Here is a 27,128-nt window from a genome sequence, read left to right on the forward strand (position 1 = left end):
GCCACAGCCCCAGAGATCAGTGTGATTCATGGAACAGATTTCCTTCTCTCTCAAGGAACCATGCTGCAAAAGGACACAAGGGGCTACTGACACATTCCTGCTGTAAAAGCAAAGCATGCTTCTAGAAATCAAGATACTGTTATATTTTCACCCCATGCCTACACATGCTGCATCCTGTCTTTTATTTTCTTGTAACAATCAGATGCTTTTCTAGGTTTTCAGTATCATGTTCAGTGACTTCCTTAAACCTGGGCAAATTCTTCTGAGCCAGATTTTGGAAAAAATCCCATGTGGAAAATTTGAGTGATAATTCAGGTTGTGACACTGGCATGATTGCCATGTGAAGGGATAGACAGTTCTGTTCATAAAAAAAATTCTCAACAACTTCTGCAAGCAAGAGCAAGCACAACAAAAGCATGCACTGAGTTGTCTCCCATTAACAGCACAGATCAAATGAGCCAATACAACTGCTTCAGCTTTACCTAAATAAATGCCTGGATCAGTCATCAAAGTAGAATTGTTTTCCACAACACACTTCCTTGAGCAACCCAGATAGCCTTTGTGCTGGCCCCAGCAGTGATGTAATGGGAAAAGCTCCCAGGCAGTGTCAGAGCCCTGCAGATTGCTCAGACCCGGGGCTGCAGCCTCCAGGTGCGCTCAGCAGCGCCGACCCTCGCTGTGATTAATGGCTCTTTCCAATGCCTTGCGTTAGTGCAGAGAGCCAGCCTGAACAAATTGTGGATGGTCTGTGGGAGGATTCAGTCACCTGGAGGCTGCCACGTGTAAGGAAGCTGTGCCAGCCTACACAACCTGGGTACCTCAGACACGAGCCAGGTGATGCTCAGCGCTGCCTACAATCACTGTGGTACACACACACAGACACACACAGCTCCTGCCTGCCCTGCTCTCTGCCAGAGGAAGACATCTGGGACAACTACTGCCCAAGCCTCAAGGCCCTCAGCCAAAGAAAACCATCAGTCCTGATGGAACCAATCTGAAAATGCTCCCACTCTAGAACCAGCAATCCCTCCTAACCACATCCAAGTGTGGGCTCTGCACAGAAGGCAGCTGAAGTCCCAAGGAAACACCTCACACAGAGACACCACTTCAGACAATGCCATTCAGCAATAATTAGTCAAACTGGAGGTAAACAGCCAAAAACAAGATAGCACTTGATAAAATAGCATTTAACAAGAGAAGGAAATCTCTTTCACTTAGCCCTCGTGTTGTAGCTTGGGACCATGACAGATATTCCAAGTATCACAAGGCTTCATTCACCATGCACTCAAAAATATCCAGCACGCCCCAGATGCATTCCATTCTCCCCAAAAAATGACAAGTCCAAGGGCTAAAAACAAGAAGCCACCTGAAGCATAGCTCTGGTATTTCTGGCAAAATAGCCAGAAAATAGAAGAAAAAAAAGGCACCACCTGCCACTTCAGCCTCAGGGCTCCCTGGAAGGATAAAGGCTTGGGGCAGTGCAGGTGGTGCCTGGGAGGTTATAGCCCACAGCTGTTTTTTCTCCCCACAGGTGTAGCTCGTCCAGGGACCCAAGCAAACACACCCTGCACCCCATAAATATTGGAGACAGCACAAATCACCTCTGCTGCAGCCAGCCCTGGTTCAGAGGGATGGTTTGTGTAGCTAAGGGCTTGTGCAGTATCAGATGGTGGTGATGGAGAAGGGATGGAGTTCAGCTTCCCCTTTTTCTTCTCACCAAGCCTGTACACAGGTACGTGGCTATTTACTGCTTTGTTACTAGCTGGAGTCAGGGACTGCAAAAACCTCATCACAAGGGGGTAAGTGGAAGGTAAGAATGGTGTTTTTTGGTTTTTTTCTTACACCTTCTTGCCTGGGGGTTCTGTTGGACGTTGCTTGTCCCCTAAGCTGTGTTCAGGGGGAGCTCCCTCTCAGTGCCCCAGGAGCAGATGATGCTGCTGTAGCTCTGTGAGGAGCAGAGGGGGTTGGTTGGTCTGCCCTGGCCTTCAAGGGGTCTGATTTTCGATCATCCAAAAGAAAATATTGTCCAGGGTAACCAGAACAGAGAGGCTTTGGCCAAGTGGGATGGAAGGGAGTAATGGAGGTCTCCTGCAGAAAAGCATAAAGCTAAAGAACAAAAGAAATCCTAGCTAAATTCAGTTCCTCTCTGGAGTAGCAGAGGTGAGACTAATAGTTCTATGTAGTTTCTTCTAACCCAGAGACAAATCACATCCTGCTGGAGTGTTTCAGTTTTGAGGGTATTTTCTTCTTTAAATTTGGGTGGCAGCTTGTGCCTCTTCACACAGTGCTTCCTCAGATCACAGGCTGGTAGGGGATTCAGTCTCATTATTTCTGTGGGAGCTCTTCATCACAGTGTGCCTTTCTGCAGAGCTGCTGGGAGCAGCATCCTTAAGGCCAAAGGAATGCAATCCTCATGGGATACAATGGAAACAGTTGTTCTGCATCCCTGGAGCTCCCCGTGGTCACTCACATCTTGTGGGAGATGCAGGCGTGTGCTGAGAAATGGGTGTCACACACTGAGCTGATGCACAAATCCCAAACATCCATCACTGAGCTGTGGACAAAGCTGTCCAGCTACTGCATGATGGTGTGGTATTGCCAGAGACTCATTCATGTGCCACGGCAGGCTCTGAGAGAAGTTTGAGACATTTTCCATCCATTGCTTCCCCTGTTTCTAATTAGTTATGGTGCTGGCATAAGCTGGGATCTGTGTCTACTAAGCATTCATCTGCTCTTCCTTATTCCCACATGAAGTCATAATCCTTCATGGCATCCCAACTGTTGCACTATGGGAGTGATTTAGGGTGCCTCAAATCAGAGGATCATCCCTCAGGTACTGAACAAATAGAATAACTGTGGAAGAAAACAAGCCTTGTGTCACAGGCTGCTGGTAAGAACACATGTGCTGGCACAGGGACACCAAGAGAGGAGTGGAGGAGAGGCTGATGTATCCACAGAAGAATTTGAAGAACAATCATGAGATTTTACACATGGCAGATGTCTAAGATATTTTGAGAGATTCTTCTCGGAGCCTCTAAGCCACAGCAGGGCCCTGCCACATATTTTGTTCTTCCCATAATGATGCTGTGCCATTTGTATTGCAGTATTGATGCACTCCTGGGTGGTACCAGCAGGATGAGAAGTGTGGTTAATAGCTGGCTTCAAGGGCCAAACAGAAATATCAGCCTGCAGTTCAATCCCTAGCCAAGAATGAGGCACTCAAGCAAGGAAACAGATTTCTTTCCTAAACAAGGGATCAAAGTATGATGAAGCAGTGGACAAATCTTAATATCTTCCAGCCAGATGAAGCAACAAAAGACAGTTTGGTAGTAACAGCCCAGAGTAATCACAGAGGCAGTAATTGAGTCCCAATAAAAGTTGTCACAAGGTATCTTGCCCCACTTTCAGTATGGATAAAGATCAAGGACACAAGTTGGGAAAAACTAGCTCTGACCTGTAAAGGCAGTGCTTGCTTGCCAGATGCTTCCAGAGCCTGGCTGCTGTGGACATTCTGCAATCATCTTCCTTTGATTGTTATATGGGATCTGGACCTCTGAGAACAGCCCCAACTTGTGCAACCCTCAGCTGAGCTTGCCTTGGAAACCCTGCCAGGCAGAGACCACCCCTGCTGATGGTGCCCTTCAGCTGCACAAGAAAGACTGGACAGTGAGCTATTAAATAAATATGTTTATTAATTCTAGATTTAAATGTTTATTAATTATTAACATAACTACTCAGCTTGGTAGTGTTTTTTTTTTTTTTTCCAGCAGGCACCCTGCATTTACTCCATGTGGGCTTTTCCTTATCTGAGCCCACAGAGAGGTCAGGGTTGTTTTGGGGCACGGTGAGTTCCCTCTTTTTTGCCATGGAAGTCAAGTCAACAGCCATCAGCAAGGAAATACAAACTTTACTCTGGAAACCCTTTGGAGCCCACTACTCTCAAGATTGTTCGTTCAAGCTCATTTTTCCCCTTACACAGAGGCAAGAGCTCACAGTAAAATAAAGCATCTACTGTTTTTCAGCTGCACATGGCTCCCCAGCCCTTTCTAGAGACTTATCCAGTATGAATAATTAGTCCTGATTAAAGCATCCCTATCTGAAAGGTATTAAACTCCTCCAACAAAATTTCTAATTTTCTTTTCTATTTTTCTTTAAGCAGGGGCAGGTGACTCCAATTTTATCTGCAGCAGGATTCCAGTCTTCCTTGCTCCACTTGTATCTTTTCATCCAACACATTCCTCTGTGGCTGCAGGAACTTCATGCCTCTCTCTCAGCCTAGAGGTGAGAGCAAGGAGCAGAAGTTGCACCATGTAATTATGGTTATTATGCCAGCTAATAGAGCTCCTCATGGCATAAACACTGCTGAGAACAGCTCTGCTCTTGCTGTTGGAGGCTTGGCACGGATCTGAGTCCAAGCCCAGATCTGAAGAGCAAAGCCCAAACCCTGCCAGCTCACACATGGGGCCAAACCTTTCCCTGGGCTTGGGGAAACCTCTGGGTTTTGGAGTTCAAGCAGGATTAGTGTAATGTTGTGCTGAAATGTGTGATCCAAGCAGACAGTGCTCAGACTTCAGGTCTACCAGCTTTCTTCCTGCACTTGGACTCAGTCCATTGCCTTGTCTACCAAAAAAAAAAAAAAAGAAAAGCTTTTAAGTGTAATTTCCAGGTTTGAGTACTACAGGTTTACATTCAAACCCTCACTTTTATCATGTATTTTGCCCATCCAAATGGCAGGCAATATTCTAGTGCTGTCTCTTTCTCTCTCCCTTTTGTCTTGACAAGAAACTGCTCTCATGCTATTTTGCTTTTAGAAAGATGAGATAAATACACACACACTTATACCACAGTTTTTATGAAAAGTCCTTCAGTATGGGATAAAAAGGAATCAGAGGTGGCAAAGTTGTGACAGAATTTGGATGTGGATAATTGGATCTACTTATTTGCACCATTTTTTACTAACTGCCTGTGTCAGTCCTGGGCTGAGAAAGCAATTTAACTCATTGCCTGTGAAAAAATGAAATGACAGCAGCTACTCGAGTGAACTTTCACATTAAGCAAGCATGATCTGCTGTTGATCAAAGACTTTGTGTTCCTGGAGGACCAGAGTTCAAGCACCAGCCTCTAATTTCCAGAGAAGAAAAGGTTTCTGTGTCATTGCAAGGTAAATTTCAGAGTTTGAGGCCAAGGTAAACTTTCATGTCAGCACTGTTAGTGACCCTGTGCTGAAGCTTCACTTGATCATCTCTTCCTTTAATTCTCACTGTCATATTCTGCCTCCTGCTCAGCTGAATTGGCTTCCCCCATTTCAGCAGTGAGGAGTGATGTTATCACCAGTCATTGCTCCCAGGCACTTGTGCATCACGTCATGCAGCTTGCAGGTTGTACCAACAAAACAAGCTCTGAGGACGGGGGTTGGCATCCAAGAGAGACCAGACACCAGCTTTGGGTGGCAACAAGCCATAGAATTGTCCTTGCAGGTCTGGTGTAACCAGAACAGCTAATAAACCTCTGGAATGCTGATGCTGTGGTTGATCTGGTCACACTAGAGAAACCATCTCTTGCAACTGGGATGGCAGGAGCCAAATCATGAGCAGCTAATACCAAAGGCCACTGCTAGAGGTGTGTTAATGTGACTGTTGCTGTGCTGAATAATCACTCTGACTCTGTTATACCTGCTGAAAACTTTTAAAGCATTCGACATCACGATGATAATATTGACTGGAACCTCAGTGCACCCACGTTGACAATACAAGGGACTGAAGCCATGGCAGCAGTCATTTTGCAAACCTCAACACCACTGGTGTTGGGTGTAAAGCCATATGAAAGTTATTAGAAGAAGACAAATGTTGTTACAGATGGATTTGTAGCCCTGAAAATAGAAGTAAATGGAGGAGTGAATGAAAGATGTCAGATGCAAGGATGGTCAAAAAGAGCAAAGGTCCACCCGTTTTTATTTTGCTGTCCCCAACCTTCAGCCTGCCCCAGGAGAAGTCAAATGGATCCTTCCCAAAGCCTGACAGCATTGCCATTGCTGCCCATGCAGTGTGACACCTACTGCAATCCCCAGGGCTCCTCCTCAATGCTCTGAAAGCCAAGACATCTGTGAAAAGCAGCTGTAGATCCTGGGTGGTTAGAAGTTAATTGGCAGGTCTAGCTTGCAAATCAAACCAGAGAGAGAGAGATACTTCTGCAGGAACCAGGAGACAGAAACTCAGCTCATGTTGAAGATGAAGGGTGCCCTGAGCCTGGGGCTCGTGTGAGTTCCTGGCAGTGCCCCAGGAGTGTGGGGTCACCCCAGGTGAATCATCTGGGGCTGCTTCCCCAGCTGTAAAGCAGGATAATGCTTCTGTTCTCACCTCAGTTTGTCTTCTCTGTTTAGATTTCAAGCTCCTCAGGGCTGTGTCTGATACATGTATGTACAGTTCCTAGCTTAATAGAGTCATGAACCAAACTGAAGCCTCCAGGCACTCCTGGATATTATATCATTGCTAATTTCACAAGAGGTTGCAATCAAATTCCTGTATAGGAGGGACAAAAACCTCTGAAAAATTCCAGAAAGGAATAAAGCAAACTATTAAAAACTGAGGAACATTTTTGCTGAAGTGGAAATAATGGTACTTTGTCCCAAAATGTATAAAATATGTATTGCAATTAAATTCTCTATTGGCAAATTGCTCTACAATTAAAAAACACAGAAGCTTGAGTGAGGCAATTAGAATAATAGTAGAGTGTTAATTATAGCTTGATGGATTCTGCATGCTGTCAGCAATTACCTTCCAAGTGTGCACTTCTGAACCAACTCCAAATCCACAAAAAGACACCGGCAGAATTAGAAGTATCTTCCGTGTTGGCATGCCTTTGCCATTTTAAAATTTGTTTTCATAAATACCTTTATAACCTATTTAATTAGATTTAATAAGGTTTGAGGAAGAAACATCCTCCATGCTGCACACAGGCTCCAGCACAGGCATTGACTTGGGCATGAGGGAGAGCACAACTGGGAAGAGCCTCATTTCCTCCCAGCTGCCCTTTTCTCTGTGCAAGGATATCTTGTGCACATCTGAGGTGATTGGACCCAGGTTCCAGCAGATTTGCTTCTAGCTTTCTGTTTTGTTAAGGTTATCTAAAGATTTTGGATCTCTCTCTCTCCCCATGGGAAACCCCATACTTACCCTCTTGCCCTAATATTGAAAAATATTGACATGAATTGCTGAAGTTAATTAAAAAGCCTGGTTGTCAAATCTGAGAACACTTTAAAAGTAGCAAAAGGTCTCTTTATTTCTATGATACCATCCCTACTGAGCAGGAGAAATCCTCTCCATAAAAGTGCTTTTGGGTCCAGCAGAAGACTTGACTGCTGTCTGTGTCAGGCACCTGGCTGAGAAGCTAAAAAATCCCTGTGCATTGTGTCAAATACAATTCATGGTTCCATTGACCAATATGTAAGAAATCTAGAAGAAAAGGAGAACAGGCAGGGGGTGAGAATGTCCTCACCCAGAGTGACAGCTTCCCAAAAATGTGTTTCCTCTCACACTTTCCCTCACACCATCAAGGCAGCATTTCATCACTGTGAGCACTGATGCTGATTGTCGAGAAAGACCTTGCAAGATTTTTTGCTCAGTTTTGGGACTACAGGCAGGAATGCTGAAGCCCAGGCATTCAAAAGCTAAACTGCTCATCACTCTAAAGGCTGGCTTGTCACCTGCCTTCCTCTCCTGTCAGTTGTTGATAAGGCTCCAGTGTGCTGCCTTTTCTTGCTGCTGGTTCTTACTCATGGGTATGGAGAACAGCTGTGCCTTCATCCTCCTCATCATACTCATGGAGCTGCCAAAACTCCACGTCCTGCATGGGGAAAAGACACTGAGGCTTTGACACGGGACTTTTTCACAACCTGTGGGCTAAATGGAGTTTCTTTGGTTGGGATAGCAGCAAATTCACCATCATACCTGTTTACTTTGCTCAGCTGAACCTACTCTCTAGGTGACAGCAATCCAGCTTTCATGAGTTTCGTGAGTTTGTACAGCTTAGTTCCCACTCTGAACAGCCTGAAATGCCATTGCCCTGGGTTTTTTTGGGGAAGAGATGAGCAGCAGGGTTGGAGCATCCTGCAGTGCAATGCCCCGTTCTGTCACAGGAAGGAAATACGGCTCTGTCCCTGCACGCAGGAGGGATCTGCACTGGAAAGTTGCAAATTTAATTAAAGGTAGTAGAAGGAGGATTCCCCTGTGATATCTAAAATATCCCATTCTCCCCACGTAACTCCTGCTGTAAGGGGTTAAATCACAATCCCGCCGGCCGTGGGTGCGCTGAGCACTCCGAGAGCTTCCTTCCCTGAATGCTGTGCTGGGCCACATCCAAACCTGACCCGGGCACTTGGATGCTCCCCAGGGAGCTCGGGAGCGCCTCTCGCTGCGGTCCTGGGGGCGCAGGGATGCTCCGAAATGAGCCGTGCCCGCGATGCTCCGGGGGCAGCCCCGGTGGGTCAGGCTCGGTGCCCTCGCCATCGGCCCCGTGCTGGGCTCCCCCTCTACGGGCACATTTGGGACCCGCAGCCGCGCTCAGGTGCGCTCTGGAGCACGCGTCAAGGACTGACCCGCTCCTGCCACGCGTGTCCCTGAGGAGTGCAGCCCCTCCGGCCGCTTCGTGGCGTGCCGAGAAGGACAGTCCGGGGTGCAGGGATGCCCCCAGGCCCGGATGTTCCCGGAATTGTCGGGATTTACGGCAGGGAGGGTTCGGGAGCTCGGGGCGCGGCCCCTTTAAGAGCGGCAGCGCTGGGGGGGGGCGGCCGCCCGCGTTCACACCTGGAGTGGGAAAGGGGGGCGGGCCCCGCCGCGCGTGATTGACAGGCCGCGAGTACCAGTGGGACGGCGCGGCGCCGCGGAGGGGGGGACTCCTGGCCAATGGCGGCGCGGCGGGGGCCGCCCGGCAGCCAATGGGCGGGCGCGCGGGGGGCGGCGCGGCTACATGTTGCGGTGTCGCCAACGTGGGTCCGCGGCGAGCGGCGCTCGGGCCGGGCGGCAGCGGCGGCGGCTGCGACCCCGCGGGAGGGCACCGGGACCGGCCGGCGCCCGCCGAGCCCGAGCCGTGCGGCGCGGAGCGGCAGGAGGAGGAGCAGCAACAGCAGCAGGCGGCGCTTCCCGCGGCGGGGACACGGATTTGACCCGCCCGGCAGTGCCCGGTGGATGCCGGCGCCGTAGCGCCCCGCGGGGCCGGCGGCCGAGGCGATGCTGCGGGCGGCGGAGCGGCGCTGAGCGCTCCCGTCGCCTCCTCTCGCCGCGGACGTTGCCCGGTGCCGGATACAAAATGGCGCTGCCGTCACGGGCGGCGGCGGCGCTGCTGCTGCTGGGGCTGCTGCGCTCGGCCGCCGCCGGCTGCCCCGCGGGCTGCGCCTGCGGCGGGGACACGCTGAGCTGCGGCGGGCTGGCACTGCCCGCCCTGCCCCGGGACCTGCCCCGCTGGCCGCGGCACGTGTGAGTACCGGGGGCACCCGCGGGAACGGGGCGGGGGGTTCGGGCAGCCAAACCAGCGCTCTCTGGCTTGTTGTCAAGGCAGGAGAACTTTAAACAGAAATCCCCGCGAAACCCCGGGTTAAGCTTCACTTAAACAACTGTGCTGCGCGGTGCGGAATTTGTCCCGTGGTCCGGTGTCCCCTGTGGCACCCACGGGCCCGGGGATGGGGGAGATGGAGGCGGCGGTGCGGTGCTGGTCCCGGGTGGAAAGCTGCGGCTGCCCGTACCTCGGTCTTTTCAGGGTTGGCCTCCGGTGTCCCGGAGGAAAGGGAGCCGGGAGCGGGTTTGGTCTCTTAGCGATGGGATCTGCTGGAGATAACGGCCAGCTTGGGCTTCCGAATCCTTATTAGGGCATCGTCCATCTGTCCGTCCGTCCGCCCGTCCGCGCCGTCCCGGGGCTGCGGAGCGGGGCGCGCCCCAATCCGGACCCCAGCGCCGCGCCCGCGCCCGCTCTCTTAATGCTGGCTTTTAACGCTGCCAACTTTTTAGGCTGGGAAATTCGGGGAAAGAAAGGCGGTCGAGGGCTTCTGGGGAGTTTCGGTAAAACCCAGGTGTTTTCCAGCCGCGGCTGGCTGCGCTCCCTCTGTGCTCGCTGTGTAGCGAAGTCATTCAGCTGCGCTGTATCGTGTGTCCTGGGCGGCAGTGAGCTCAGAGCCCCGCACCTGGTGCTTGCTGCGGCACCCTGAGATGTTTTTTTATCCCCGGAAAGGTGTTGTAAAGTGCTCAGGTTCGTGTCCAAGTGCAGGACGGTGTCTCTGCCATTTCCCGGGAAGCGCAGCGCGTTGTGTGACCGCTGCTCGTGGAAACCGAAATAAAACATCGGACACTTGATGCTCAGGAGATTCGGGGGAAAAGCGTGCTCAGCATTGACAGCTCGAGTGGTTTAACAGTCCAGGAGGACTGAGAGTATCTGTGTGCGCTCACAAACTTGTTAAAAAGTGCCCTGAACTGTTAGTTAACTTCGGGAAATCAGTATCCAGAAAGGGACAGGGAAACAGCGCTTCTGTTGCGGGGCCTTTCTGCTGTTTGAACAGATTCATAAATTACCGAATCTCTGAAACCCCTGGTTGTAATAGATACTCCTAAGCCCGGCCAGGAAAGAGGACGGTCACTGAAGTGTTGCTGGAGATCATCCAGCTCCTTATTGAAAAGAATTATTAGAGGTTTGTCGGGTTCTCCTGGTGGTACTCACTTTTAGCTGCATTTAGAAACGCATTGTTTTACATTAAATTACCGTGTCTCGTATTGAGAGGAACGTGTGACCTCTGCATTAAAGCCCTGACTCATCCCATTCACCTGTTGCTCTGAAGGATCTTTCCTCACCTTTCAGAGCGAGCTTTTAATAATTCCAGGATTCCCATGCACCTCTTAAAATAGGACAGTGTATCTTTGTTTGGGCAAGGAAGGGCGTTAATAACCCAGACAGAACAAATTTATTGTGAGGTGTTTTATTCCGGAGTGCTAATACTCAGGAGTGTCTTTTTCAAATGGAACAGGTTTTGGAGTGTCTTTTGTTCAGTTCAAATTTTATTGGTGAAGTAAGAGCACGTATAAATCTTCTGCTCTGGACTCCTGGGCTGTTGATCTTTTAGACACGTAGAATACGATTTGCACGATTAATAGTGAAACTAACCAAGAGTTGGTTAAATGACGGCTGTTGTATTTGAAAATACAACATTAAGGCTTTTTTCCTCTCCATAGTTCGTGTAAAAAGACAACGTTGAAGCTATTGCAAGTACTTTTGTTTTTAGAATAATATTGTTTCTAATTATTAAAAATTACTTACAATTACCTATTTCAGTTTAGAAGCACAAGGATGAAGCATGTTTTTCAGGTTTAGTGGGATCGTAAATGTTCATTTTTTGTGCAGAGGGTTGATAACTCACTTTACTGGTTTAATTCTCTCTATAAAAGCACCATGTGCTAGCGAAAAGTTACCTCTGTGCGAGTATCTCTGTTTCTTTTTGGATTTTTTTTTTAAAGAAAAAGAAGGCAAATGTGACGGTCCGCAGTGCTGCATGGCTGATGCAGGAGTGCAGCCCAGGGGGTGCGGGTTCTCCTGCCATAAATTTGGGAGAGCCAGGCGATATTGGAGCTGCGCATCCCCATCTCCGTCCCTGCTGGGCAGGCTGGGTCCCGCCGGAGCTGTTCGCTCCCCGCCGTGATAAGCTGGGGCATGTTCGATCGCTAATAGGAGACGAGATAAACCCCAGCTTCCAATGACTCTGGTGGCAGTGCTTTAACTTCATTAAGGCTCTATTGAACAATCCCTGCTTAGCAGTTTATCTTTATTCCTAACGAGTGCCACAATGCCGGGGCAGTGCTTGGAGTCGGTTTTCAGCGTGTTGGAGATAAAGCTTTTGTTTGTCGGCTTGGAAATGCGGCTCGGCAGCCGGGGAGGCTTCTGGAACAGACTTAATCACGCCGCGTATTTTGTCAACAGGACTATCAGTACCGAGGAAAAGCACTTTTTGAAACTATTGTTGTTTCTCTGCTGGCAGCAGAGCTCGGAGTTGTCATTTTTCTCCCAAGCTTTCAGAAGGAATAGCTGGTACACAGAGGGGATGCAGTGGCTCACATTTAATGTAGTGTAGCATGGATGTTTTTCAGGGTTGTTTTTGATTTTTTTTTTTCTTCCTTAAAAGCAACAGGCAGCTCAGCACTGTGTAGCAGTTATATAAGTGTTCTTGACTTGCTGCACAGGGCACGTTGCAACACTGCCATGACCCATCCCGTCCTCGCAGCAGCACCCAGCTGCAGCTGGGAAGGGTTCCTGGTCCTGGGAAGGGTGCACGGAGCTCCTTTGCAGTGCCTCCCTTTGGAGGTGCTTTAGTGTCTTGTGGTGTTTAAGTCTGAAGTTTGTTTTTACAGTAGAGTCTTACATGTGGCATCAAGTTTAGGGCTAAGCTTAAGTACAGAATGCTTCATGCACCCAAAAAGCCAGGGCTCCAGCAGTGTTGGTGATGTGGCACATCCCCTGCATCCTCTGCTTCTGTCTCTCCATGCATCTTGATTTTTGAGGAGTGACAGAAGAGGTATTTCCTTTAGGCATCGGTATGACTGAGGGTTTTTTCCTTTTCTATTTAGTGATAAGCAACAGTAAAAGAAAAGCAACAGTATTTTAGGTACAGCTTTTGGTGAGAAGATTTAGGGACAGTGAGGCCATGGCTGGATAGCTAATTCATTGCTAGCGTGGTCTGCAGCAAAGAAAGTTTTTATTTTAGGCAGAAGTATTGTTCATTTTTTGACCCGAATGACTAAGGGATATTTTGGGGGATATTGACCATCTGTGCATGGACCCTTCTGCCTCTGGGTCAGTGTGCATGTGCCTGGCATGCCTGGGAGAAGGCAGCACCCCCAGGTCCCCAGGAGAGCTGGGCTAAGAGCTGCCCTCTGTTTCCCAGGAAGGCTCCAGGGTTTGGCTGTATGGATGAGTTGCCCCGAGGCACCAGCTGCGTGCTTGTTGGCTCTTTGCACGGTGCTGCTGCTCTCCGGAGAGATCAGGGCAAAGTGTCTGAATGCTTTTTAAAGTCCTGTGGGTGCCTGTCAGTGGTTTCAGGGTCTGGAAGTGCATTTGAAGTAGGAGTCGGGAGCAGTCTCTTTCTGGGCTCAAGTGCATACACACAAAGATTTTTGTTCAGTGAAAATTAATGTTTGTGCTCAAAATTACCTGTAAGTTTCTTGCTAAACTGGGTGTCAGGTCCTGTAGCTTTGCTTTCATATGTTAGGGTAGCTTTGCTTGCTTGGTAAGGGGCTCTGCTGATGCTGGTTGTGTGGGATTTTTAATTTTATTTTTTTTTTTTTTTGAAAAGGGCATTACTCGCTCTCGGGCTCTGGCGTAAGTCTGCTCCTGCAGATGCTGGAGGAGGAGGTGTGGGGGACTCTCCTGCTGAGAGGGGGGAGTGCTGCTGGCAGTACCTCTCCTGCACGTCCTGTTTCCAGGCCTGCTGAAATAATGGAACAAAGATTAAGTCATGGTCACCCTGGGCTCCTGCCCCTGCAGCTGTGCAGCTCTCAGCGAGTGCCGGCTGCCCGGGGGGTTTGGAGGATGCCTTGGGAGAGGGATGTGCCCTGGTGCAGGTGCCTGGTGCCTCTGGCCACCCAAACACCCTGCTGGGTGGTGCTCCAGGGAGGTTTTCCTGCTCAGGTGGGACAGTGCTGGGAGCTGGAGGTGCTTGTGAAAGAACTCCTGCATGGCTTGCAGTGCCACACAGCTCTGGTGGCTCCTGGAGCTCTGTCCTTGCCAGTGACCCTGCTCGGGACAGTCCCAGGGCTGCAGGATGGCTCTGCACCCTCAGCATTGCAGTGCCACACAGCTCTGGTGGCTCCTGGAGCTCTGTCCTTGCCAGTGACCCTGCTCGGGACAGTCCCAGGGCTGCAGGATGGCTCTGCACCCTCAGCATTGCAGTGCCTGCCCTGGTGGGGAACAGCAGAGCCTCTCCGGGCCGGCTGCTTAAGCACAAATAAATACATGTGCCTGCGAGTAAATCCACCCTTCCTGTGCGAACATGTGTCGGTGGATTCGCTGACCACCCTCAGCATGCCGCAGTATTTATTTATCAGTTCCTACAGCAGGGCAGCAGTTAACACAAGCACTCTGCATCTGCTGTCTGAGCTTCTCATCTCCATCCCACACTGAGCCACGGCCGGGGCAGAAATGGGCTCATCGGACTAGGATTAAAAGTAAATACGAGACTGATAAAAAAGGAAAAAATACCTCCACTTTAGAAGCCCTTCTGGCTCTGCAGAAGTCCCTGGCTTCTAGTGAAAAGCTTTAGGACCTCCTCTGCATATTCCTCTCTCCTTTTGAGAAACTTCACGGCATTTAATCGCTTTGAGACTTCTCCTCTCTGCAGTGACTGCAATTTGAAACGCAGGGGTCCCATACAAAAGAAGCAAGTGCTCAATGGGCTGTGTTAATATTCAGTGCCATTTACAATGGGTGCAGTTTGAAAAGGGGAGAATGGATGGTCTGGGAGCTGGGGGAGGAGGAGCTGCAGAGGGAAAATTCCCAGGACAGGGGAAGCAGCGTCTCAGTAGGCAGTAGAAAAAAAAAAAAACCCAAAAAAACCCACACTATCAAGTGTTCTCTAGAAAAATCAACTATTATGTGTTAGGTACAGCTTAATATTTTTTTTCTTTGCTTGTGCAAAGTGTTCTACAGTCTTCTGGATGTAAGGTTTGGGGGTGGCTGAGCTTTGCAGGATTTCCTGCTTGTAATTCAAGGAGCAAATGTGAGGTTGATTGTCTTATTATCCCTTTACTTGTTGGCATCAAGAACCTAAAAGTGGTAAACTAATACGTTTGGGACCCCAGACACTTCAACAAAGCACTTCAGGTACTTAAACGCTTCCTCGAGCATGGGTGAGATTTCACCTTCCTGCTTAAGCTGTTGCTGGAGTCCTGGCTCTGATGGGGATTTGGGCAGATGTAGAAGTTTTTGGAAGTGGAGCTTTATTTGGTGTGTGAGCCTCACCTGGTGCAGACAAGTCCCAGAGCATTGGAAGGATGGTCCCAGACTGCAGCTTCACAAGAGCCTGCTGCAAGGGCTCAAGGTGGTTTCATGTTGAGGCAAATCCCCCAAGAACTGTCCCTGAAATGCCCTTGTGAGTGTGCTCGCACCTGGGCTCATGAATAGAGGAGCATCTCCCACTGCAGGGCAGCTGGGAGCTGCTGAGTGCCACCCTGGGCATGCCCAAGCAGTGCCTGCCTTTGGCTCCTGAGCGCTTTCATCCATCCCAGAGGGGCTCAGGTTTTGTCTTGAAGTTCGAGTGGCTGCAAATTGGGATGATGACTCTCCTTCCTCAGTAGCCAGCTCTGCTCAGGGTTTGTGTATTGGCCCTGATTTGTGTATTGGCCCTGGCTGGTATGTTAGCCGCACCCAGAAACTCTCAATTAGGGCTGCAGGGCTTTTAATTGATCTCGTTGGCTGCCCTGCCAGACACCTTGGATTGAGTTAGCTCAGCTCATCAGCTTTTAACACGATCATTTTGTGCTGCTAACCTAATCACCTAGTGTGACTCCCCTGTCTTGCAGCATGGAGCTGGATGGGGTCATGTGGATGAATGCAGCACAGATAATTTAGACTGATGTTGCTTGGGAGAGCCATCTGTGGAAAATCCGGGCTTCAGGTTGAGCAGCTCTGCAGGACCTGGGCTGAGCAGGAATTAGCACCTCATGCAGGGTGAGGGAGTGATTTAACATAGAATTTAGCTTTGGTGAATAACAGTAAATAAATAAAGCACCTTGGTCTGGATTGTGGTTTCATAAAAAACCTGGGCACCCCCTGACAGCTCTCCCTTGCTGGTTTTTAGTGGCCTGTGAAGAAAGAAGCAGAGTGTGAGGCTCCAGGGTGTGCAGGATGAAACAAAGGGCTTCTTCCTGCACACCCTGGAAAAATACCTGTTTCCTGCTACGTCCAGCTATTAAATAATGTATTTTTTTTTGTAGCATGGACAGCGGCCTAAGTCAAGGACCAGGGTGCCGTTGTGCTAATGCACCACATGAAATACCTATTATTGTTGTAGCTGAGTCATCCATTAATAGTTAACCAAGTCCTGTGCTGCAGCCCAAGTCCTACAGCCCCAGCCTCCTCTGGCTTCAGAGCAGGACCACAACACATGTAATATGTTACACTCCCTCATTATGTTTTCAGCACGTTGTTTCTCAGGCCACAACCATATAATTTTGGAGATGGCTAGAAGCAGGCCCTGCTATTTTGGGGACACCTCTCAAGACCTGATGACATGTCATGTCCAATTCCAGGAGCAGGGTTCACTTGGTTCACGTGGTTCCATTTTCACTTTGAGTAAGAATTGAAGGACAGGCCTCAAACTGCAGCCATCAGTGTAGCTTTTATTAACCATGCTGGATGTGCAGACAGAATGGTTGGTTGTTTGCACCTGCCATGGCAGTTTTGTAGCTTCCCACAGTGGCACTGTATAAATTTCAGGAGGAAAAGTGTAGGAGACTTAACAATTGAACAATTTGATATAGGGCTACAGATTCTTAAAATGTTGTACATAAGTTGCATTTGAAAATGCATTATCTGCCTAAAACTTTGTTCTGGAGATGAAAGTTTTATGGTTTTATGTGCAGGAGAATTTGTCTTTTTTTTTCCCTTCTTTCCAGGGTGGGAGGCAGGGTTTGGGTAGTGTTGATGTTGCTGCTTATAATGGGGCAGTAACGTGTGTGAATTTTCCTTTGGGGTCTTTTTTTGGACCTGTTGGGGCAGTCTCATTATTTTTTTAAATTGGCAGAGGTTCAGTCTTAAATGTAATTCTTGTAAATCCTACTGCAGAAGGTGTAGAGGAATCCTTTCACTTTAGAGAACACACCCTCCTGAATTCTGTGGCAATTTGGCTGTGAAATCTTGAAGTGAAAAGCTTTTTCCTAGACCACCTCCTCCAATTTTTATGGGGTTTTTTTCCTCCCTATAGGAAGGCAGACAAACCCTCAGGTGCAATGAGGAAATGAGAAATTCAGAATGCCAAGTCTGGGCAGTGCTGCTTCCCACTTGCCCCCACACACAGGGACAGGGATTCATCCTCACCACTGAAGTGTTTCTCTGGTTGCCCAAAGCCTGTGATTTTGGGATGGGCACTTTCCAGGGTAGAACCCTGTTGTCTTTCAATGCTGTGAATGCTCCTCTGCTCTGGAGAACTGACCATCAACAACAGCTACCCATAAGCCTCTCTCCAAAAAACTGACCTGCAAATTCCAAATACACTTTGCCTAGCTGATGTTCAGGCTGTTTTACAGCTTCACTTAGAGTGTGTTTTAGCCTGCTGCATGCCAATATAAACACAAGTTTTCTTTGTTATCTAAAAAATACTCTTAAAAAGTGCTGGCTGTCCAGCAGGGCAGGACGTGCAGCCTGTGTGGCAGTGCTGGGCTGCTCCCCAGTGCAGATGGGGACTGGGGCTGCATTGGTGGGAGAAATTTGCTTGGAGGTGACAGGTTTGGGCTGAATTGGTGGGAGATATTCCCTTGGTGGGTGTTGATTGCAGCTGTGTTTGTGGATGCAGTGCTGGAGGTGTCCTGTGTGTGTAGGTGCTCTGCTGGGGTGTGGTGAGTGGGTGTATGTCCATCTAGGAGTGGGGTGGTGGGAGATCTGGGCAGGGGGAAAGCCTCTGGTCTGTGGATTGTGTCCTGGGTAATAAAACAGCAATTGTAGGAAACGGCCTGGCTGGAGGCCCTGTGAAAAATTGCCCCCTAAATGTGTTCCAGTTGTCCAAACAGTGGTGCCTCTCCTCCTGTGCTGTGTGCAGGGGAGCCTGGAGCTCTGCTGCTGCCTGGGGAGCAGCCCCAGGCACCCTTTGCTGCCTTTCTGCTGTGGCTCTGCCATCCACCCAGCTTTCAGAGCTGTGCAAAAGTACCAGAAACTTTAGCATAGGTTTAAACAATGTCTTCTAGCAGTCTGGACAGGATGAGCCCTTCTGCAGCAGTCCATGGGCAGGCAGCCTGAATTTGGCTGTTTCCCAGCACAAGGTGGTTGCTTTGAGATGGAGTGGAAGGTGCATGGAGCCATGGATTTATTTCTCCCTCTCTCAGGAGACTTTGCAGCCTCAGGGAATGAGAAAATGGACGGGTATGGAAGGATTGTGTTGGCAATGACCCCTCTGTCACTTGCAGAGGGTGAGGAGGTGTGTGTTGATCCTGGATGTTCTACTTCTCTCATGCCCAGTTCCTCTGCCTGGTGGAGGCAGAGGCAGAAATGGGCAGAAATGCCAGTGCTGTGACACAGGGCAGCTGTGAACTGCTGAGAGCATCCCATGCTCTGTTAGTCCATGTAACTCACTGCAAACCTTTGTCCCCTCCTGAACTGCAGCAGAGTCACATCCACACTTGTATTTAATTTGTTTTGGCAATGTGGGGAGGCTTCTCCTGTTTTAGGAGACTTAAACAAACCGTGTGATGTTTTATTTTGAAAGGTGTCATAATAGTTTGTGCTTTTTCTTTGCTAAGTGTATTTTTGTGCTGTTCCTGTCTGTTGGTCTATAAACAACTCTGTTCATTCTTTTTCCTCCTTGAACAAGTAATCCAAGTCAGAATTCCTGGCTTTTGAACACCTTTGGATTCTTTTGGAGTAGTGCATGCATTTTGCATATAAATCAGTAAATAAAGGATAGTTTGGGTTTTTTGACTTCTCTGAATTGGAAGGATTTGTGAGAGTTGTTCCATCTTTTTTTCACATGGTTATAAACCTTGTGTATCTCCTCTCCCACTTTCCAGCTTTTTTTTTTATTGAGGTGGTGACCACCCAAAAGCTGTTAAGGTTGATTAAATAAAAGGGTTTGAATGACTGTTCATAAGAGTGGATAAATAAACTTCTTCTGTTACAACAGGTTAGAAAATAATATTAGAATGGGTGCCTAGGCAGACTCCACCTTTGCTGTGTGAGTGGGCAAGGAGAAGTTCTCTGGTTTGGGAGGAGGTCTGCAGAGGCTTCACCCTGATTTCTGAGCACTTTTATCCAGAATTGTCACCTGCTTGACCTGCTGGACAGGGAGCTGGCAGCCTGTCCCTCATCCCACAGGGATGCAGTGGGACTCCTTCAGGTCCTGCAGGTCTCAGTTTTTCCTGCTGTTGCTTTCTGTGAGGCTGAGTCCAGCTCCCCAGTCAAGGTGCTTGGCTTCTGGCTCCTTGGTGAGCTGAAGCTCTTCCAGGAGCTCTGGATTCATCCTTGCTGACCCTACCAGCAGAGACATGTGCTGGTCTTTGAGTTAATTCCTTGGACAGAAACCTGTACAGGTCTAACAGGATGTGTTAGGCTTGCACTGTCTACTTCAAACAACAGCTGGATTTGCTCCTCCCTGCTGCAATAATCTCTCTGAGGCAGGTACTGCTCTTTACCCAGGTTTCCTGAGAAAGGAAAGCTCTTCCCCCAGAGCTTTTGATGCTGTTGGCCAACTTCACTTTAAGGGGAGAACTCAAATTTGGAATTTCTGCCTCTCCCATGGGCAGCAGGCTGTATCCTCACTGAGGGAAGGGAAGCAGTGTGAGATTATCGTGTATGAGAAATCAATCTCTGTGGAAGAGAGCAGTGCTGTTTAACCATCCCTGCAGGACCAGTGGGTGACAGAGTTCCAGCTGGGAGACAGGGCTGTGCTTACCCCTGTTATCAGCTTGCTTGGGGAGGTGTTCAGAGTGTGGCTGGAATGGTGCTGGTGTTTGTTATCTGATACCCACAGCCAGGAGCAGAGGATTTGGTGCTGGGTTAGCCCTTGCATTGTTCCTGTGAACAGGGGATCGATGCCTGTTCACCGAGAGCACCCAAATCCTGGCCTCTTTGGGGACCAGCATGGATTCCTCTGTGTCTAAAGGGCTGTCACCAGTGCAGTGGAGGAAGCATCTCAGGCAAAGCAGCAAGCTCTTGTGACTGCCACAGCAACAACCAGGGATTGATTTTGGTGATGTGCTGCTCCTTTTGAAGTAGAATTTCCAGGAAGAAAATGCCTTCACATTTTCTGCTGGGCATGGAGCTGTCAGCTGTGGATGAGAAGGAATGGCCCTGGCTGTCTGTATCCCTCAGACTGCTCCTTCCCTTGCTGTCCACTCAGGGGTGTGGGATTTACAGCCCCTGTGGGGAGAAGGCAGAGCCATGCAGCTGGGCAGCATCCTTGGGAGATGCCACATCACAGCCCTGGCTGTTTACCACAGCTTTTCTCTCGTGGTTCCTAGCACTTGTCTCAAGTGTTACCACTTTGTGGTCTGCTTCACAAGGGCCTGAGCTGTCCTCTCAGCTGGCAGGGACACTGGGGCTGTGCTGCATCCCTCTGTGTGTGATAAGCATGGTGTGCTCAGGCTGCCCAGGCTCTGTGTCCTGCTGTTTACTTTGTTTGCTTCTCTCTCCAGCTGGGAATAGCTGAAAGGCAGGGCTTGAAGCACTGCAAGTCATAATGCTGGCATGGGGCTTGCTGGGAAAAGGGCTGTGCACCATTAAGCCATTTAGGTTTGTCACAGATTGTTTTTTTTAAGTCAAAAAACACAAATCCACTCTCTTGGGGGAGGATGAGGTGGCAGCTGAACACTTGGGGCTGTGTTAATGAATGTTGCTTTGTTGGTGAGATGCATGGTTAAAAGAAGAGGAATTCAGCACAGACTTACAGGTCTGTGCATTTGGAAACAAAATGGGGAAGTCTCCCTGTCCAACAAGTTCCAATTGCTTCCTCTATGGTTTCCTGAGTAATTCTGACTGCTGGTTATAAACAATCTCTCTTGCCATGGCAGGGTGCATCATTCCCCAGATCTCCCTTTGGACCAGCACCTGCCTGCCGTCCCATCCCTGCAGGCTCCTGGGCTGATGGCAGCTGGTGGCAGGGAAATTCCTGTTTCCTCTGGGAAGTCAGTTTTCTGAGCACAGCTGTGAGATAGACAAAAACAGCCACAGCCCTCAGATGACTGGGATTGGGAGTGAATTGAAAATGTGCATTGAAATATTTTGGGGGGGATTATGGTCTGTCATAACTGAAAAGCCTTTTGATGGTTTTCCTGCTTTTTAGGTTTGAAATGCAGAATTCCTCTCGACTTGTTTGAGTGGCTTTGGAGCCACCTGACTGTGCCAAATGTGGAAGAGCAGAGCTGGTCCTTCTCTTGGCATTCCTGTGGTGTTGGGAAGGGGTTGCAGGATGCCCATTTAGGTCTGGGCTATGGGGACAAGGCAGGAGGGATAAGCCAGGCCCTGCAGCACCTCTCACTCTGCCAGGGCTTCACCATTCACTCTGGCCACTTCACTGAGGGCTTTCCAGCCAAGGTGAACCAGCTCTGTGTGTGATATTTGATGGTGTTTTGGGGCAGTATGTGGCTGTTTGACCCATGCCCAGCCTGCCACCGTGGTTGTTTTCCATCCTTGCTCTGTGTTTAGCCCAATGCCACAACACTGGTGTCCCTCAGTTGAAGTCATCCCTCCAACCCTCACCTTCTGGGGTCTATGAGGACTTGTTGGGAAGCAGGGCAGGAATAAATGCCAAGCTCTGATGCAGGCAGGACCTGGCCTTGCTTTGGTGACACTCCTCAGCCTGGAAATGGCCCTGTAATTAAAGCAGTGAAGATCCATCTCACCTAATGTAACCCTATAAACATTAGGCTTTATGGGTAAGCTAGAGATTTAGTTTTCTCAGTTTTGTGGAGTGCAATGGGTATTTCCAGAGGACAAGTCAAGAACTGTCCAGGGGCCATGCAAGCAGAAGTGTGGCTTGTCCTTTATGGATTGGGATGTGGTTGGATTCTGTCTGGGAAAAGAGACTCTGCCCAGAACTTTTTCACAGCATGATCATCTCTGTAAAGGCCAAGAAAACTTGATCTGGAAGCCTGTTTTACTTGTTCATTCCTAACTCCAGCCCTGCTTTGAGGGGAGCACTTGGAGGCCACCAGCCTTGCTGTCCTGGCACAGCCATGTTCCCCTCCTGGAAGAAAGGGTTCAGGGTGATATTTGAAATGCAGCAGAAAACCCCACACTTCCTTCAGAGTTTTGACTCTTGCATTTTTCATCTTGGGCAGGGTTTAAAGTTTTCTGCAACATTCAAGGAAAGTTTTGGTTTCCCTTGCCCACATGTCAGCATTCCTGAGCAAAGCAGCCTCAAGATTTGTGGAGCAAATTCTTGAAATTTTGCAAATGTTTTGAGCCAGAAAATGTTTCCAAAAACTGCCTGACCTAAGAAAGAGTTGGTAGGACTTGGGCATGGCTTAGGAAAAACGAATAAGGCATTTTTATCCCTCTTTAAATTAGCATCATTCTGACCAAAACAACCATTCCCAGTCTTGAGAGCTGCTGCACTCTGCCACATTGTTGTTCTTAAACCACAGCTGTGCTCATTTGAATAAACCAGATAAAAAAGATACAGATTTTAAACCCGAGCTTTTCCCTGTTCTTGCACCGACTTCCCCGGTGATCTTAGTGTCATTTAAATCTGAAAAGGAGTTTGGATACTTCAAAGTGGACTTGAAAGAAAGGGAAGTAAGGGTGTGTGTGGCAACTCCTGCACCTGCAGGCACTGCAAACCCTGCTTAAGGCTCCTGGGAATGTTCTTCTCTGAATGTTCTCCTTGAGGTGATCTGGGTGTGCTGCCACCAGCACCCCATAGTTTGTGCTCTGCAGCACCCAAGTTGCTGTTGTGGATGCTCCAGACATTGGGTTTATGATTTATGCACTGGATGTCTCCTGCCATGGGCTCTTTATAGAGGCAGGACCATGAGTGAGCAGGAAGGGCACTGGGAGGCAGGAAGACTCCTGAGTCTGGGACCACTGACTTGTTTCTAAAGGTGAAACCCCAAAGCAGACCCATTGCTATTTTGGCCCAAGTATAGGTTTTGTTTTAGTTTTCTTGTTGTTGTTTTTGCGAGCACATTCATGGTTGTAGGGGATTTTGGTACTGACATCTTCCCTTCAGAGAAGGGGTCTGACTCACACTAAAATTGCTGCTTGATTCCCTTTTTTGCCCTCCCCCTTTTTCCTGCTGAAGTCAAGAACCACTTCAAAGGCTCAGATGTGTTGGTGCCAGATGCCACACAGTTATTGTTAGAAGAATTTGAAATATAATTGAAAACAAATCTTTGTTCAGCCAGGCATATCTGGCTGTTGACTTTCACTCATGACAGAGGTGGGTGCTCAGCCTCTTCTGCTAGATTTGATGTCTACACACTTGTCATGGCAGATGAATTGTCCCCATGAATTTACATCTGGTAAATGTTTGCAAAATCTGGAAAATGCATATTTTTAAGGAGGATTTTTCCTACCTAGGAACCCGCACTGACGCTCAGAAGTTGCCAGCATATTTGTGGAATTCCTTGCAGTAATAAAACACATCAAATTGGTCTTGGCAGGCTGATTTCAATAGAGATGCTCCAAGTCCAGGTTTCTCAGCTTGGCAAGCAGAGTTGTCCCACTTCCTTTTAAGACTCGTCTCTTCTGTGGGATATAAGGATATTGTTCAATGTAATTTCGAAAACATTTGTAAAAGCATGGCTAATACAGCTGTCTGCACTCATTTCAGCTTTGTTTGCTGAGACAGCAGGGGCTGGTGTGGGAGCTTTGCAGCCCAGCTCAGTCAGTTCTCATGGTGAAGTCCAGGAGGCTGGAATTCCAAAAGTGCCCAGCAAACCTTTGCCCACAGCAGCCCCTGCTTGCCTGCTGCTGAGTACAAGCTGTTTTCATACCCCATAAGATGGCATTTGCAAACATGGTTTACAAGGTGCACAGTGTGGTTTAGGTCCCTGTTTCTTGTATAAATTTAGAGGCGCGCACCAGGTCTGTCTTGGATCAGAATTTTGACTCTGCTGGTGCACATTAACCCAGAGTTTTGCCCCAGGACTCATGGGCCACTCCATGCTGTGTTATGGTGTGACCACCTGGGCATCATTTTGTCCCTCCTTGCTCCAGGTACCCGGGTTTGACTTTCCCTTGGGCCAGGATGATGGTCTGAGACCTAAAAGCCTTAGTGCAGTGGGGTGCAGGGAGCTGAGTCCCTGCTGGAGGATTTTCCTGCAGCCAAATTTGCACAGAAGGGTCCCTCTGGAATTTAAAAGGTCTTCTCACTGTGATTATGTTGCTGGATTTGGTGTTTCTTCTTTTAATTTGCCTCCCCTACCAAATACACCAGTCTCATTGCATATGGCTGCCTGTCTGTTGTTTATTATCTTTGCTACACTGTGGTTAGTGCTCACACATGGTATTTCTTTGGTTTCAGTAAAGACTGAGCGGGTTGTCCGCCCCTGGATCCAAAAAATGTAAACTATTTATAAATGAAAAATACTCTTCCAGTTTGAAAGTGCTGTGTTGTCCCCTTTCCATCCAGCATGTGCACATTTGTCTGTTCTCCTGTAATCCCACTGATGTACTTCCAGATTTCTCATAATTTATGGGACTGGGGGCTGTCTGGAGAAAATTTGATGGGACCTTGTGCTCATGGGGGAGAACACGAAGCAATAGTGATAAAAAGTAATGGAAAAATGTTATTTGGCTGTGCTGCATTCAGTGCAGATATGGCCCCAAACTCAGATAATCCCTTCCTGCAGAGTTCAGGGATTCTTGATTTTGATTTTCCAGTTGGGCTCATCTCCATAATAAGCAACTCTTGAAAAACTGGGACAAAAAACTTATTAGTGTGGCTTAAAATGGCCAGAGTGCTTTTTCTGGTACTCCTTGCAATTAAACTGTGTTTGATCTGTTTTGAGCATGTACTTAGTTTTATATTGAGCTAAGAGCCTATGTTTAGTCTCCTAGGGAAGAAAAATAAGACAGGATTGAATAATATATTATGGGAGGCTGGGGTAAGTTTTCTGTGCCTGTTTGGACTGCAGGGCAGGAGGTGATGCTGGGTGGGCAGCAGGGGATGGGCTGGACCAGAGGCTGAAACAGTCAAGCCCAGGGGCAGGAGAAGAGGAGGCTGGGAAGGAAATACAAGGTGTTTAATTGAGGAGCTTGTTAGCCAGCAGCTGATGGGTTGTTTTTGTAGAGAACTCCAGGGGAACTTGAGCTGAGTTGGTTTCCTGGTTGAAATGAGTGTTGCTCGGTGATGGGGCTGGTATAGGAGTGAGGCATGTGGGCAGCAGAGCCCTTCAGAAAATGCTCCCCAGAGAGCAGGAGTTATTGTGATCTATGGTGACATGGTTTTCCATGCAGCCAGGGTGATGGTAAATGAGGTAGGGCTGTCCTGCTTCCTGCTCAAATCTGGAAGATTAGAGGATAGCTGAAAAAACAGGTGGTATTTTTTGGAAGACTGTTCACAGCATTCCCAGCGATTCATCATTCAAATGCAAATAGTGGAAACTTTCTCACTGCCAGTGAGTTCAGGCAGCCTTTGCCATGAAGCCACGATCAGTCAGTCTGTAAATGGTGCAAAACATCAGTGGTGTAACCAGTGCAGAGAAGATTAAAGCATAATGAGTGTAAATTCAGTAAATTTCCAGGTTTTCTCTGGACACTCTTGGCACTGATGGTGATAATTCCTTGCTCTGTAAAACAACAATTTCTGAGCAAGGAATATAGGGCTTGGGGTTTTAATTTTGACTGTTTGGGAGCACCTAAACGCATTTGCACGTCTGTCCTGCACAAGACAGCACTTGCTGGAAAAGGCTGCTGCAGCCTAGCTGGGCCTGTGGAATGAAGCCTTTAATGCACTGATTGCATATTAATGAACAGCCAAGGAGGAGGGACTGTGCCAAAAAGCAGGGAGCAAAAAAGCCAACAATATCAGCACGAACTTTGCACTCTAGAAAGTGTGAAGTGACGTTGGTGAAAGGAGTTTACTGCACAAGTGGAACACTGTGGTCCCCTTTGATGCCCAAATTTCTGTGCTAGTAAAATTGGCCAGAGGAAGGATAATTGACCAGTGGAGCTCGGTGGGTTCCTGTTAACCCATTCTGTACCCCTTGGAATGCTCTCCACTGCTGAGTGTGTTTTGGCACTGTGGGTGCCTGCTCTGGAGTGTTTGACGTATGGAGCTGTAACACCTCTCCATCACATGGGGTTACCATCCACATCTGGTTTCTATCACCCTCAGTGGTTTTATTGCAAGTTGTAGTGCTCCATCTGCACCCTTTCCCTTGCCCAGTCCTGTCCCACAGCATCAGGAAGTCCCCAGCCTGGAAAAAGCTACAAAATAGGCTGGTGTATGAATTAATTAATATAATGGCTACTGATAGCAGTGTGCTTTTCCTGGTATTTGGCAGAAATTGGATATCTTGGCTCTTGCCTTTTCATCAGCCTGGTTTCCACATCCCAAGCTCATTACCAAGTCCTAGGGATGTGGGTTTTGGGGATTTTTAGGGCTCCCCACCTGCTTGGAATCCTCCCATAGAGGCTTCCCCACAGAGCCTGGGTGATGCCAGTGGTGGCACTGTCCCCATGGAGTGCTTGGGGACAGACTGGCAGCTCTGTGTGGTGGCTGGTCAGTTCTGTCTCCCTCCAGGAATGTGCAGTATTCAGTGTGGGGGCTTGGGTCCCCAGTGCAGCTGGGGACTTTCCTGTCAGGAGCACTGGGAGTATTTAAGATGATCTTGCAAATATTTTTTTAAAATTTTTTAGGGTTTCTTTTGGCCCTGGGCCAATTTTTGCTTGTCTCAGATGCATAAAGTGGGTTTGAAAAAATGTTGTTTCTCTCTCTTCCCCCATTTAAACATTTCAAGAATGTCAAGTCTTGTCAGCCTTAGCTTTGCTGGGGAAAAAAAAAAAAAATCCCTTGAGGAGCTTGGGGATGTGTTTTGTATGTGATCTCAAAACCCTGAGGGGAAGGTACATTGAGGGAGGGAAAGAGGAGGTCATTAACAAAAGCTTCCTTTATCCCACATTTTAATGAGGTATTGCCATTAAATAGCAGCAACCACAGAAAAATTCAGCCAACCTGACTTTTCCCCCTGTGTTTAGCCCCTTGGTTTAAATCATGCTCTCACTTTGCTGGTTCCCTGCTATGACCAGAGTTTTCCAAGGAAGATAAACTCCAAATTTGTAACATAAACCTGTTTGGTAACATGGACAAATTAAGAAAAATATTCTCATGGAATTTTTCTGCTGCAGTTACTTGTAATCCCAGTAATACACATGAAAATGAGCACAAGAATTCTGATTTCCTGAGGGTTTGTGTCTCCAGGGCTGAGTAAGGTTTTAATTAGTGCAGAGTG

The 27,128-nt window shown here is 48.4% G+C and overlaps 1 protein-coding gene across 1 annotated transcript in view; it reads left to right on the forward strand.

Moving 5' to 3' along the window:
• The first annotated feature begins 8,932 nt into the window (after positions 1–8,932).
• The window catches only part of LRIG1 (leucine rich repeats and immunoglobulin like domains 1), a 94,068-nt gene continuing 75,872 nt past the window's right edge, over positions 8,933–27,128 (forward strand). The window contains 4 exon segments of the mRNA XM_066558350.1: positions 8,933–9,029; positions 9,032–9,176; positions 9,178–9,254; positions 9,257–9,470. Of these exon segments, the coding sequence (XP_066414447.1) occupies positions 8,933–9,029; positions 9,032–9,176; positions 9,178–9,254; positions 9,257–9,470 (533 nt within the window).

Source organism: Molothrus aeneus, chromosome 12 (assembly GCF_037042795.1).
Source record: "Molothrus aeneus isolate 106 chromosome 12, BPBGC_Maene_1.0, whole genome shotgun sequence".
NCBI lineage: Eukaryota > Metazoa > Chordata > Aves > Passeriformes > Icteridae > Molothrus > Molothrus aeneus.